At 40.2% G+C, this 15,695-nt stretch overlaps 1 protein-coding gene across 1 annotated transcript; it reads left to right on the top strand.

Moving 5' to 3' along the window:
• Positions 1 to 1,899: 1,899 nt before the first annotated feature.
• Positions 1,900 to 15,188, top strand: LOC123729220 (porphobilinogen deaminase). Its single transcript, XM_045703496.1, has 14 exons — positions 1,900 to 2,121; positions 2,319 to 2,372; positions 2,847 to 2,919; positions 3,869 to 3,918; positions 4,123 to 4,178; positions 6,197 to 6,274; positions 6,894 to 6,971; positions 7,077 to 7,152; positions 7,283 to 7,396; positions 9,307 to 9,345; positions 11,177 to 11,296; positions 12,883 to 12,936; positions 13,044 to 13,130; positions 13,265 to 15,188. The coding sequence occupies exons 1-14, from the start codon at positions 2,095 to 2,097 to the stop codon at positions 13,436 to 13,438; spliced, it is 1,080 nt and encodes a 359-aa protein (XP_045559452.1). The 5' UTR covers positions 1,900 to 2,094; the 3' UTR covers positions 13,439 to 15,188.
• The last annotated feature ends 507 nt before the right edge of the window (positions 15,189 to 15,695 follow it).

Genomic DNA, 15,695 nt, shown 5'->3' with positions numbered 1-15,695 from the left:
GGGGGAGAGAGGGTACTGTAACGCCCTGGCCATAGAGAGGGGTTTTTTGTTCTTTATTTTGGTTAGGCCAGGGTGTTACATTGGGTGGGCGTTCTATGTTCTTTTTCTATGTTTTTGTATTTCTTTGTTTTGGGCCGTGTGTGGCTCCCAATCAGGCACAGCTGAAGTTCGTTGTTGTTGATTGGGAGTCACACATAAGTGCATGTTTTTCCGTTGGGGTTTTGTGGGTAATTGTTTCTGTCGTTGTGTTTCACCTGACAGGACTGTTTGGCTGTCAGTTTCTTGTTTTGTAATTGTATAGTGTTCCGTTTAAGTATTAAATATGATGAACACTAACTCCGCTGCGTTTTGTTCCACTCTCTCACAACAGTCGTTACAATATAAGACAAATTCTCCATTCACAGAACCAACTTACGCCTAGAGGAAAATGTTTCTGGAACATGCTTATTCATGACATTGTCTGGAAAAAATCTTGGTTAAGGCCTTACAAATATTGTATACCAAACAAATTTAAGGAAGTACACTTTCAAATTCTACATAAGATATATCCATGTAATTCTATGTTGTCCAAATTTGTGCCTATTGATATCTGCCTTTTCTGTGAAAAAGGTGAGAATCTGACTCACTTGTTCTTTGAATGTACATTTGTGTCAGAATTTTTGGAAAACCTCGCAGAATACTTATTCATCATTATGAACACTACCCATGTTTTTGACATGAAGGATACAATATGTTACCTTTGCAATGATAACAAGACCATTGAAATAATTGTGATTTTTCTTATTCTTGTTGCCAAATACTTTATACACAAACAAAAATTCCAGATTTCTATACCAAAATTACACATATTTTTGATTGAATTTAATCATCTTGTTAAGACATTATCCCTAGTGAATAACAACAAGAATAACAATCTTCCTGAATCATTATAATTCAATTTTTTTTTCAGAATGAATACAATTGCACTAGAATAGTTTATTTAAAAAAATTATTTTATTGATATTTTTTGTACGTTTTAGTATTTTCTTGTTAATATCTGTGTTTTGTTTTGTTAGACATGTTTGATGTAGCAATGTAAGTTGATTTTTGTATTATGAATAATACAAAAATAAAATAAATTATCCTAGGTACAAATGCCATTTTCATCCCTGTTTACAAGGAATTAGCTATATTCTCAAGGATTGCATGTCGCGAACAATTGTCACTGACAAAGACAATACTCGCGGATCGTTACTGCCACACTGAGATGTCGAGAGAGAAGAATTCCCAGGTGAGAGACTTGGCTAGTTAGCTAGGACTCTGCCTAACAGTCATACCTCACTGATAATATTCCGCGCAGTGAGGCATGCGTCGTTATTACAGCCAAGCCGGAACGCTCTGATTGGTTTACTCACGCGCCTTTCTGCACCTCGGAGCTCTACCATTGGAGAATACATCTCATATATCAAAGGGTTTCATTACAAACAATATCTGCCTCACCATCAGCAGCCACATCCATTGAACCTGTAGATTAGAAGCTAATGTGATGTTATGTCTTAGCTGTCCCTTTCTAATGGCAGATGGACAGTTCCTGCAGTAAAAATTACGTGTTCATTCATTAAACTAACTCTAAATAACAGCATAATATGATGTTGCTGCCTGTCAGAGTTTCTATAGCTGCTGTATTATATGCCTGCAACAACCAGTGTGTCAACTCTTGTCTTCTCCTATAAAACCTAAAGGTTGCCAGCTTTGAATGGGATCAGATTTAAACAGAAAACTCTATCCTTTTCATATTGTTGCTTTCCACGTACATACAGTACATGTCAATTTCATAACCATTTGGAAAATTCCTAAAACAAATTATCTTTCTAAAGTCTATCACTACCCCTCCCTGCTCATAATAACTGACACAATGAATCGGCACTCTTGACTTATCAGCTAGGACCAGGGAAATGGGGGTGTAGGAAGTTAAGATGCATAGTTGTTCAGTATCTCTCGGGCTTGGCTATATGACTTGCCACTGCTCCCCACATAGACACAGCAGGCTTCCACAGCTCTACAGACGACACAAAGTGCTTCTCTGCGTGTAGAAGCTAAGGTTTACTGAGAACTATGGAGGGACCTTATAAGTACATTAGGGTAAGAGGAAAGCAATTCAATCAGAGTTTATATATATATTATTATATGGAGCAGTTATATGTGGCTTATAGTGAAAGGAGTTGACACAATACGAAGGGAATAACTGCCATGAACTGCAATGACAAGTAGAAGTTGAAAAACTCCATTATTGGAAAAATGGCTGTTGTAAATGTATTGCTTTCATGTTTTTCCAACAGGATGGGAATGGGAAAGTTAGCCGGGTCATACGAATTGGAACCCGAAACAGCCAGGTATGATACCTTTGGTGGTTGAGTGGACACAAATTGCATTTTATGTTGTTGTTGATTTCAGATAATGTCATTTCTCACTTTAACTATTTTTACAGTGTCAGTGAAACTACTGTAGAGTTACACTTTTGAATGGCGAAACAGCTTTTGAATGGGGGGGCAGAGAGCGTGGCAACTCCTTATCAGATAAGGTTCCCCTCTCCGTTCACTCTGATACAGCAGTCAGGGACGTCTGCACCTCCTGCAACAGAGATAGATTATTTCACTGCTCCTGTCATTTCTAGCCTTTTACTACAGCTTCTTATGCTCATGTCCCACTGATTTGGTAACTCACGGCTGAACATTTGCTTCTTGAATAGCCTATGTTATTCAATATTATCCAAGAAGTGAACTAGCTAGAAACCAACCATCCAAAATGCAGACACACATATTATGTAATCCAAATTGAATTGATTTCTGTCCATTTGTTGACCTCAGCTGGCTCGTATTCAGACGGACAGCGTTGCAGAAAAGCTGAAGGGACTGTACCCTGATGTCCACATAGAAATAGGTGAGTCCAGGTGTCCCGCAATACACTCTAAGAAAAAAATGTGCTATCTAGAACCAAAAAGGGTTGTTCGGCGGTCCGCATAGGAGAACCCTTTGAAGAACCCTTTTGCGTTCCATGTAGAAGCCTTTCCACAGAGGATTCTACTTGGAAACCAAAATAGTTCTACTTGGTACCCAAAAGGGTTCTATCTGAAACCAATAAGGGTTCTCCCATGGGGACAGCCGAAGAGCCTTTTGGAACCCTTTTTTCTAAGAGTGTTTGAAAAAAAGGTTTTATAGAGTATATACAAGTAACTGGAAAAATAATAGAAACACTTGAGTAAATGAGAGATAAAAAGCATATTGAAAGCAGGTGCTTCCACACAGATGTGTTTTCTGAGTTAATTAAGCAATTAACATCCCATCATGCTTAGGTTCATGTATAAAAAGGCTGGGCAGGCCATTATTTAGGCTATTTTTGGGCTACCATGGCTATGCCCCCATAGGATGACAATGCCCCCATACACAGGGCACGAGTGGTCACTGAATGGTTTGATGAGCATGAAAACGATGTAAGCTATATGCCATGGCCGTCTCAGTCACCAGATCTCATCCCAATCTAAGAGTTATGGGAGATTCTGGAGCGGCTCTTGAGACAGCGTTTTCTACCACCATCACCAAAACACCAAATTATGGAATTTCTTGTGGAAGAATGGTGTTGCATTCCTCCAATAGAGTTCCAGACATTTGTAGAATATATGCCAAGGTGCATTGAAGCTGTTTTGGCCCAACGCCCTATTAAAACACATTATGTTGATGTTTCCTTTGTTTTGGCAGTTACATGTATGTTGTGTTACTTATAGTGCAGTAATCTTCATTTGACTATAGAGATGCATCACCAATAAGATATGTACAATACAGTAATTAAATGACTATATCACTTTGATTACGTCATTGTCTTTCTGTTTCAGTTGGCATGACAACTACAGGGGACAAAATTCTTGACACAGCGTTATCAAAGGTAAATCTATTTATATACTAAAGCGTGCCTCATGAGAACTAAATTGTTGCCCAAATTGTTCATTTTACTTGACTCAGTAGTGTGCAAAAACCACTGCCATTAAAATATACACTGTTTTCTCCATTGTGTACATGTAAACTTATGGTCTGAACTGAACATGTTATGGGGTTAACAGTTAGCAACCTATTTGCTTTCTAAATGCAGATTGGAGAGAAGAGCCTTTTCACCAAAGAACTGGAGACTGCTCTGGAGAGGAACGAGTAAGTTTAATTTTGTCATCTGGAACTGGCATTTCAGTTGGATCCACTTGTCAGGCTTGGGTGTTGTCAAGAAAAATGTTGCCAAGAATGGTGATTATAGTGGTCTCTTGTCTGTGAATAAGCCTTGTAATATACAGTCGCTAGTGAAAGTCTACACACCCTTTGCACAGTCAACACATTTTGCTGCCTTAAAATGTAATCTCAAATGGGAATATATTTGATTTCTTTCCTATCGAGCCGGGTCATACGAATTGGAACCCGAAAGAGCCAGGTATGATACCTTTGGTGGTTGAGTGGAACCAAATTGCATTTTATGTTGTTGTTGATTTCAGGTAATGTCCTTTCTCACTTTAACAATTTTTTCCAGTGTCAGTGAAACTACTGTAGAGTTGCACTCCACATTTTCAAAGTTAAAGAAAAATTATAGAAAATATTCAAAATGAATAAAAAAATTGTTGGTGTGTTGATAACGTGTCGTCACACCCCAGAGTTAATACTTGGTGGAAGCACCTTTGGCTGCCATTACAGTGGTGAATCATTTTGAATAAGATTCTACCAACTTTGCACAACTCTCAGGGCAACATTTATTCATTGTTTTTGTCAAAAAAAATGTCTCACTTTGTCATACCATACGGGCCAGTAATGTGGAGTGAATACAATATTGTTGATAATATGCGTTTGAGTATTGTGGTGGCAGCATCAGGTTATGGGTATGCTTGTCACCGGCAGGGACTGAGGAGTTTTTCAGGAAAAAAAATATGAAAGGTGCCTCCCGAATGGCGCAGTGGTCTTAGGCGCCACTACAGATCTGGGTTCGAACCCGGGCTGTTTCACAACCGGCCGTGATCGGGCAGTGCACAATTGGCCCAGCGTTGTCCGGGTTAGGGGAGGGTTTGGCCGGGGGGCTTTACTTGGTTCATCGCGCTCTAGTGACTCCTTGTGGCGGGCTGGGCACCTACAGGCTGACCTCGGTCTTCAGGTGAATAGTGTTTTCTCTGACACATTGGTGCGGCTGGCTTCCAGGTTAAACGGGAGGGTGTTAAGAAGCACGGTTTGGCGGATCATGTTTCGGAGGACACATGACTCAACCTTCACCTCCCAAGCCCATTGGGGAGTTGAAACAATGAGACAAGATTGAAATTGGGGAGAAAAAGGGGCTAAAACACAAACAAACAAAAACATATATATAATATGAAAGGAGAAAAGCCCAGATAAAAAGTTACACGAAACCCTGCCTTAGTCTTCTGAATACCTAAACCTGGGATAGAACTTTATTTTTCAGCGGGACAATTACATAAATTGTAATGCCAAAAACGCATCAAAATGGCTTTACAATAGGTGTTGAGTGTTCCTGAATGGTCCAGTCTCAGTCCTGACGTAAATCTGCTTGAAAATCTGAGACAAGGTTGGAATATTGCTGTCCATCAATGACTCCCAACCAAATTTACTGAGCTTGAGCAATTTTAACTATGGATACATGTTACCCTAAGAGTTGTGCAAAGTTTGTAGAATCTGATTTAAATTGTTTCACAGCTGTAATTACTACCAAAGGTGCTTCCACCAAGTATTAACTCTGGGGTGTAAAGACATATGCCATCAAGACATCTTAGTTTTTTTATTTTTCATACATTTTGAAAATATTCTATAATTTTCTTTCACTTTGGAAATGTGGAGTAGGTTGTGTACATCAGTAGGAAAAAAATGATAATTTAATACATTTTCATATGTAATCTAAAGGCAGCAAAATGTGGAGACTGTGCAAGGGGTGTGTAGACGTTCACTACGCACTGTACATTCAAACTGTAGGCTACATTACTATTAGCCCGAATCTGGAAAGCTACTACTGTTGAAGTACTTTCTTTGTTACAACGTAATGGCATACATTTTGAGTAGCTTCAACACTTCAGACAAAACCATTGATGTCTTCAAGACTTTGATTTGTGCAGGTGTTTATGTCCAGAGTCTTTGCTCTGAAGTGTTGCAAAATAAATGACTCTGTTGTGCTGTGTCTCCTATAGGGTAGACTTGGTGGTCCACTCTTTGAAGGACTTGCCCACGACTCTGCCTCCTGGCTTTACCATAGGAGCAGTGCTAAAGTAAGTTGACACAATAGTGCCTCTGTAAGGATCCACAGAGAAATCAAACACACTGTCCTAATTCATCTGGGCCTCTTTTGTTTGTGTTCAGACCTTTGAACATACTGATTTGGTTTGAAACACTATCAGTTTTACTCACATATTGTACTATATTGAAAGTTCTTTCTTTCAAAGTTTATTCAGGTTACTACAAATAGATTTCATTGACAATGTAGATTTGAAATCATGATCTAGCTAGCCTAGCTACGTGTGTAGACATTTATTTTGAATACTCCAAGCGCACTAGAGTGTATCACTTTCTGAATATCTACTATTGAAGTAGGATTGTCTTCACCACTACTGTGGAATGAAGTAGCCTCCAATATTTTAATGGTAAATATTTGTTTTGAGGGGCGGCAGCGTAGCCCAGTGGTTAGAGCGTTGGACTAGCAACTGAAAGGTTGCAAGATTGAATCCCTGAGCTGACAAGGTACAAATCTGTCGTTCTGCCCCTGAACAAGGCAGTTCCTAGGCCGTCATTGAAAATAAGAATTTGTTCTTAACTGACTTGCCTAGTTAAATAAAGGTATTTAAAAAATATATATATATACATATTTGTTTTGCTTCCTGTTCTTTAAAGGCGGGAGAACCCCCATGATGCAGTGGTCTTGCATCCCCAAAACATGGGCAAATCCCTCGACACCCTGCCCGACAAGAGGTACGAAACACAGTTGAATTTTACTCATGACACCGTTTGAAGATTCTTTTCCTATCTGTTTTAAAGGAGTGGCTTGACATTGATCTTGATGGGGTTTTTTCATAGTGTGATAGGCACAAGTTCGCTGCGACGGGCTGCTCAGCTAAAGAAAAGATTCCCCCACCTCGAGTTTAAAGATATTGTATCCTTTCACTCACAATATAGCGAAATATCAAAACAGGATCTTCATTTGAAATCTGATGCACATCATATCCGTAATGACTATATCTATAGAGGGTTGTGAGTTTGTTTCCTTAGTGGGTTTTTTCCAGCGAGGAAACCTTAACACGAGGTTGAAGAAGCTGGATGAAAAGGGCGACTTCTCTGCCATTATTCTGGCTGCAGCTGGACTCCGTCGCATGGGCTGGGAGAGCCGAGTCAGCCAGGTAGCTACTTCCAACATTCCACTTCACAACACCTTGTCCATAGCCAAGATTTATCTTCATTAATAAAGATTCAATTGTATGTGGTTTATAGACAATATGTAAGCCTACTGTATGCGGTGCCTTCAGAAAGCATTCAGACCCCTTGACTTTTTCCACATTTTGTTATGTTACAGCCCTATTGATTAAATATTTTTTTCTCAGCAATCTACACACTACCCCATAATGACAAAATGCAAACAGGTTTTCAGAAATGTTTGCAAATATATTAAAAATAAAAACAGAAATACCTTAATTACATAAGTATTCAGACCCTTTGCTATGAGACTAGAAATGGAGGCCAGGTGCATCCTGTTTTCATTGATCATCCTTGAGATGTTACTACAACTTGGTTGGAGTCCACTTGTGGTAAATTCAATTGATTGGACATGATTTGGAAAGGCACACCTGTCTATATAACGTTCCACAGTTGACAGTGCATGTCAAAGCAAAAACCAAACCATGAGGTTGAAGGAATTGTCTGTAGAGCTCCGAGACAGGATTGTGTCGAGGTACAGATCTGAGGAAGGGTACCAAAACATTTCTGCAGCATTGACGATCCCCAAGAACACAGTGGCCTCCATCATTCTTAAATGGAAGAAGTTTGTAATTAACCAACCTTTTTCCTTGAGCTGGCTGCCCAGCCAAACTGAGCAACCGGGGGAGAAGGGCCTTGGTCAGGGAGGTGACCAAGAACCTGATGGTGACTCTGACAGAGCTCCAGAGTTCCTCTGTGGAGATAGGAGAACCTTCCAGATGGACAGCCATCTCTGCAGTACTCCACCAATCAGGCCTTTATGGCAGAGTGGCCAGACGGAAGCCACTCCTCAGTAAAAGACACCGGACAGCCTGCTTGGAGTTTGCTAAAAGGCACCTAAAGACTCTCATTTACATTTTACATTTAAGTCATTTAGCAGACGCTCTTATCCAGAGCGACTTACAAATTGGTGCATTCACCTTATGATATCCAGTGGAACAACCACTTTACAATAGTGCATCTAAATCTTTTAAGAGGGGGGGGTTAGAATGATTACTTTATCCTATCCTAGGTATTCTCTCAGACCATGAGAAAAGATTCTCTGGTCTGATGAAACCAAGATTGATCTCTTTGGCCAGAATGCCAAGCGTCACGTCTGGTGGAAACCTGGCACCATCCCTACGTTGAAGCATAGTGGTGGTGGCAGCATTTATGCTGTGGGGATGTTTTTCAGCAGCAGCGACTGGGAGACTAGTCAGGATCGTGGCAAAGATGAACGGAGCCAAGTACAGCGAGATCCTTGAAGAAAACCTGCCCCAGAGCGCTCAGGACCTCAGACTGGGGCAAAGGTTCACCTTCCAACAGGACAACAACCCTAAGCACACAGCCAAGACAATGCAGGAGTGGCTTCGGGGAAAGTCTCTGAATGTCCTTGAGTGGCCCAGCCAGAGCCTGGACTTGAACCCGATCAAACATGTCTGGAGAGACCTGAAAATAGCTGTGCAGCAACGCTCCCCATCCAACCTGACAGAGCTTGAGAGGATCTGCAGAGAAGAATGGGAGAAACTCCCCAAATACAGGTGTGCCAAGCTTGTAGCGTCATACCCAAGAAGACTCAAGACTGTATTCGCTACCAAAGGTGCTTCAACAAAGTACTGAGTAAAGGGTCTGAATACTTATGTAAATGTGATATTTCAGTTTTTTAGTTTGAATACATTTGCAGAAATACAAAAAAAACAGTTTTTGCTACGTCATCGTGTGTAGATTTGATGAGGGGGGAAAAACGATTGAATCCATTGTCGAATAAGGCTGTAACGTAACAAAATGTGGAAAAGTCAAGGGGTCTGAAAACTTTATGAATTCATTGTATCTTTAATTTGTGTCTTTACATTTGAAGATCCTGGGCCCTGAGGACTGTATGTACGCTGTTGGACAGGTGGGTAGATTTATTTTATGAAGGAGAAAGTGACAACTTTAACTCTTATACCTGTGGTCCTTATTCCATTGTGTAATAATAACAAAAAACATTTTACCTTGAAAGGGTATATCACCGTTGCTAACCCATTATCCCCAGGCCTTCGTCCGAGACCCCTTTTGGCACTGTATACAGTTGAAGTCGGAAGTTTACATACCCTTGGGTTGGAGTCATTAAAACTAGTTTTTCAACCACTCCACAAATGTCTTGTTAACTAACTATTGTTTTGGCAAGTCGGATAGGACATCTACTTTGTGCATGACACAAGTCATTTTTCCAACAATTGTTTACAGACAGATTATTTCACTTATAATTCACTGTATCCCAATTCCAGTGGATCAGAAGTTTACATACATTAAGTTGACTGTGCCTTTAAACAGCTTCTGGTAGGCTAATTGACATCGTTTGACTCAATTGGAGGTGTACCCGTGGATGTATTTCAAGGCCTACCTTCAAACTCAGTGCCTCTTTGCTTGATATCATGGGAAAATCAAAAGAAATCAGCCAAGACCTCAGAAAAAGAATTGGAGACCTCCACAAGTCTGGTTCATCCTTGGGAGCAATTTCCAAATGCCTGAAGGTACCACATTCATCTGTACAAACAATAGTACGCAAGTATAAACACCATGGGACCACGCAGCCGTCATACCGCTCAGGAAGGAGACGCGTTCTGTCTCCTAGAGATGAATATACTTTGGTGCGAAAAGTGCAAATCAATCCCAGAACAACAGCAAAGGACCTTGTGAAGATGCTGGAGGAAACAGGTACAAAAGTATCTCTATCCACAGTAAAAACGAGTCCAATATCAACATAACCTGAAAGGCCGCTCAGCAAGGAAGAAGCCACTGCTCCAAAACCGCCATAAAAAAGCCAGACTACAGTTTGCAACTGCACATGGGGACAAAGATCGTACTTTTTGTAGAAATGTTCTCTGGTCTGATGAAACAAAAATAGAACTGTTTGGCCATCGTTATGTTTGGTGGAAAAAGGGGGACGCTTGCAAGTCGAAGAACACCATCCCAACCATGAAGCACGGGGGTGGCAGCGTCATGTTGTGGGGGTACTTTGCTGCAGGAGGGACTGGTGCATGTCACAAAATAGATGGCATCATGAGGAAATAAAATTATGTAGATATATTGAAGCAACATCTCAAGAAATCAGTCAGGAATTTAAAGCTTGGTCGCAAATGGGTCTTCCAAATGGACAATGACCCCAAGCATACTTCCAAAGTTGTGGAAAAATGGCTTAAGGACAACAAAGTCAAGGTTTTGGAATGGCCATCACAAAGGCCTGACCTCACTCCTATAGAAAATTTGTGGGCAGAACTGAAAAAGCGTGTTTGAGCAAGGAGGCCTACTAACCTGACTCAGTTACACCAGCTCTGTCAGGAGGAATGAGCCAAAATTCACCCAACTTATTGTGGGAAGCTTATGGAAGGCTACGCGAAATGTTTGACCCAAGTGAAACAATTTAAAGGCAATGCTACCAAATACTAATTCAGTGTATGTAAACTTCTGACCCACTGGGAATGTGATGAAAGAAATAAAAGCTGAAATAAATCATTCTCTCTACTGATATTCTGACATTTCACATTCTTAAAATAAAGTGGTGATCCTAACTGACCTCAGACAGGGAACTTTTATTGGGATTAAATGTCAGGAATTGTGAAAAACTGAGTTTAAATGTATTTGGCTAAAGTGTATGTAAACTTTCGACTTTAACTGTATGTGAGAATTAGAATTTTCAGCGTGGTCTTAACTGACTGAGGGTCCATTGCTTGGCTGTGTTCCAGGGGGCTATTGCCATTGAGGTGCGGGCCAAAGATAAGGACATCCTGGAGATGGTGTCTGTTCTGCACGACCCCAACACGGTCCTGCGCTGTATAGCAGAGCGAGCCTTCCTCAGACGACTGGTAAGTCTCACTCTAGATCTCCTAGATGTTTTATTATAGCGTGTCCAGTGTATCTGTGAATTGTTGGCTGCTAGTGGATTGTTGATACTACTTAATGTAGATACTCGTATAGGACCAGTTTCCCAGACTCAGATTAGCCTAGGCCTAATCCTGGACTAAAAAGCATGCTCAACAGAGAATCATCATTGAAAGGGCTTTTTAGTCTAGGACGAGGCTTAATCTTTGCCTCGGAAACCGGCCTTTGAGGTACAATTGCAAGTGAATGTAGAAGTCTTTACATAAAAAAAAACATAAAGTAATGGTAGGCTTTATAATTATGTCACATAAACATTACTTAAAGCGGCAATCCGGAGTTGAAACAATCACAACGCGTACACCCCACCTCTATTTTGGTAAAAAGCTGATGGAGGGGTCTAGAGAAATGTAACCACTCACAAATTCATAGACAGAGCTATGACTAACCATCTAAGATTTAAAAATTATAGTTTTAAACATGTTTGGAAGCAATACAATGTTTAAAATTGTTTTTATTTACAATGTTTACAAACATTGGAGTAGAACAAGGTTATATTTTGTGTTCTGATTGGGTACGACAGTTGACCTAAGCTCATGAGGCATTTCTAAGTTATATTCCTCAAGAATAAATGGGTATAAATCATTACAGTGCATCAGTATACCAGTTCATCACTGGGCCGAACACCCTGCCATTCAGGCGGTGTCAGAGGAAGGCCCTAAAACTTCATGCATCCAGCCACCCAAGTCATAAACTGTTCTCATTGTTGCCGCACGGCATGCACCAAGTCTGGAACCAACAGGACCCTGAAAAGCTTCTACCCCCAAGCCATAAGACTGCTCAATAAACTGAACAAAAATACTGAGGAGTATTTCTGTCTGTACTAAAGCCCTTTAGTGGGGAAAAACTCATTCTGATTGGCAGGACCTGGCTTCCCAGTGGGTGTGCCTATGCCCTGCAAGTCATGTAAAATTCACACATTAGGGCCTAATGAGTTTATTTCAATTGACTGATATCCTTATATGAACTGTAACTCAGTAAAATCTTTGCAATTGTTGCATGTTACGTTTATATCTATGTTCAATATAGTTAGTCCAGGTAGCTATTGGTTAATTATTTAACTATCTGACCATTTTTTGGCTCATCACATACACCGATGCTACTGTTTATTATCTGTCCTGTTGAATAATCACTTTATTCCTAGTTATACGGTATGTACATATCTACCTCAATTACCTCATACCCCTGCACATCGACTCGGTACTGGTACTCTGGTGTATATAGCAAAGTTATCATTACTCATTGTGTATTTATTATTACTATTATTTCTATATTTTATTTTTCTCTGCATTGTTGGGAAGGGGTCCTAATCAAGCATTTCACTGTTAGTCTACACCTATTGTTTACGAAGCATGTGACAAATACAATTTAATTTAATTTAATTAATTGAGCATTTAAAAAATGTATGCAGCAACTGCAGATTACCCCCTTTAACCAAATGTCAATATTTTCTTGTATGTCCCATTATATTTGACTGTCTACACTTCAGTGTAATCACTTTCGCTTGTTGTAGGAGGGGGGTTGCAGTGTACCAGTTGCTGTCCACACTGAAGTCAAGGACTCTCAGGTAAGGGCTTATGACATTTGCTAACGTGTACGTGTGTGTCATTGCATATCCATGGTTGCATTCTTGCGTGTATGCCTTTTGTAACTGTTGTGTTCTATTTACCAAAGCTCTACCTGACGGGTGCAGTGTACAGCCTGGATGGTTCAGACAGTCTCAAGGAGACCATGCAGACCAGCATTGCTTCAGACAATAAGGTCAGACTACTGATTTCTCACTCCCAGTCAGAACACAAATGAACCTCTCTCATTAAACGTATCAGCTCACCAAGGGGCTCCCTTTTCAGCGCATATTTATTTGGTTTATTTAAGCTGTCTTTCCTCTGTGGTAGGTGGAAGAGCGAGTGGATGAGTGGGTCCAGCGAGTTGGCGTCACAGCGAACAACATGCCAGGCCCGGCCCAGGATGCTTCTGAGAAGCTAGGTCTAGACCTGGCCAATCTACTGCTGAGTAAAGGGGCTAAGGAGATCCTTACCTTGGCCAGGGAGCTCAACGATGCGCGATAAACTCACTCTGTGACCCCAGCTGGGTCTGGAGGTGTAACCTGCACTCACCGGTAGTCAATACTAATATTAAAGCTCACACATGGCTGACTGAGGACTCATGATATAGAATTGCACTGTCAGCACCACTAGACCTGGGTTTGAATAGTATGTGTTTTCATTTAGAGTTTGATTTAGCCTGCTTTCAGCGCCAGAACATTAATGTACAGGTAACTGCCAAATAATGGAAACACTTGAGTAAATGAGGGATACAAAACACCAAATTATGGAATTTATCGTGGAAGAAGGTTGTCGCCTCCTGCTAATAGAGGTGCATTAAAGCTGTTCTGGCTCGTGGTGGCCCAACGCCCTCTCGAAAAACACTTTATGTTTCCTTTATTTTGGCAGTTACCTGTACACACATTGAGGGACTCCATTTCTAACTGTTGTTGGGATCATCCTACCGCTTTCATCAACAGAGCTCTGATAATCTTGTTTGATGAATGACGTGTGTGACACATTAGTGATGTCTGTTAAACAGACCCAGAACATGCAAGCTACAGTGACAAACTCTAGCTCATGAGTACTATCAGACCAAGCCCAAGGCCACCTGTCTACAACACCAGAGCGCCTATTATTATTACGTGTATATTTTATAGATTTTTTCCCCTTGATCGATGGAATACTATGTCAAGACAATTAGGAAAGCACTGCATATAAACAAACGATAAACACTGGATGCCGTACAAAAACGAAATGTTGGATACCTGTGACATTTTCCTTTCAATGTGTTCACATGAGTTCAATGTGTTTTGATCCTTTGAGGATTTTTATTGCTTACTTGTTTTGCTATACCAATTTTAAGAATATAAAGCAGCGTAAAATAACACCCAACAAACGTCATCTGCATACTTCAAAACAGGGCCTGTATTCATAAAGCGTCTCAGAGTAGGAGAGCTGATCAGGTACTCTCTGGCCATGTAATCTTATTCATTATGGAAAATCTGATCCAAGATCAGCACTCCTATTCTGAGACACTTTATGAATACGGGCACAGGTTTGGTATGTTCACTGTGTGTACTTGATCCAGCCTACCACTCCACGACCTCAGAACTGAACAAGTATTCCATAACCATCCCACTAGATATTGCTCATATGGTAACTATGTGTGTGTGTGTTATGAAGAAAATAGAGAAATTAATTGAATGTAATATAGTTGTAGGCTACCTTTTAGATATGTTGTGGCATTTGTTAACAAACCTTATGCTGTCAGGTAGCATAGTTTTGTGCCTTACTTTAGTTTCTGTCTATATGGCTGCTGTGTGTACAGCTTTGCTTACAACCTAATACAACCTTATTACCTTGATCTACAAATTTGCCTTTTCCTTGTACCCCTTGAGCCTGCACAGGTTTTCCTCATTGTGACCCCTCTAACTTATATTTAGCAAAATTCATTATGTTGCATCATGTTATATTAAGTGGTGTTATGTTGTTTGACTATCGATACTTGAAAGGCATAGAGGGGGTGGTTGTGCCATATTTCTGTTTTGCAGCTTTCTGCTTTCCGCTTTAGTGCTCAGACGTTTTAAGAAGATGCTGGTCAAATGATACTTGCCATACCATCTAGTCATTCAATATTGCAGCATTCGTCATGATATGACAGAATATGGAAATGTATTGCAATCTGAAAGCGTGATGCTTTGCTTTGTCACCTTCATTAATTCTGTGTCATAAAAAGGAGGCAGCCTCAATTAAAGCCACTTGTTACTCTCTAGCTTGTACATTGAAAGTATTTTATTTGATTCATAGTTTATTATTCAACCAATGTTTGGTAGAGCAGCAGAGTTTTCAAATAAGCGTTTTCATTTTCTTAATCCTCTTCGTTCCTCTTCGTCTTAAAAGAACAGTCTGCAAACGCTTCATCAATTTTGGGACTTGTGAATTAATTAAATGTACCCATTGATTCTTGAAGAATATAACTTATAAATGCCTCACACGCTTAGTTCAACTGTCGTACCCCATCAGAACCCAAAAGATAAGCTTTTTTTTTCACTCCAATGTTTGTAAACAAAGTAAATATAAACAAACATGCCTCAAAATATGGGTAAAACTATAATTGTAATATCATGGATGGTCAGTCCTTGCATCCATAGCTCTGTCTATGAATTTCAGAGTGGTTACAACCCTATCCCTCAGCTTTTTACCGAAACAGGCGTGGAGAAAACACACAGTTATTGTTTCAACTGCTGATTGAAGCTTTAAAGGGAAAGTTCACTATTTT

This window comes from Salmo salar, chromosome ssa20 (genome assembly GCF_905237065.1).
Source record: "Salmo salar chromosome ssa20, Ssal_v3.1, whole genome shotgun sequence".
NCBI lineage: Eukaryota > Metazoa > Chordata > Actinopteri > Salmoniformes > Salmonidae > Salmo > Salmo salar.
The sequence above is the reverse complement of the archived record's forward strand: the minus strand, read 5'-3'. Positions and strand labels throughout refer to the sequence as shown.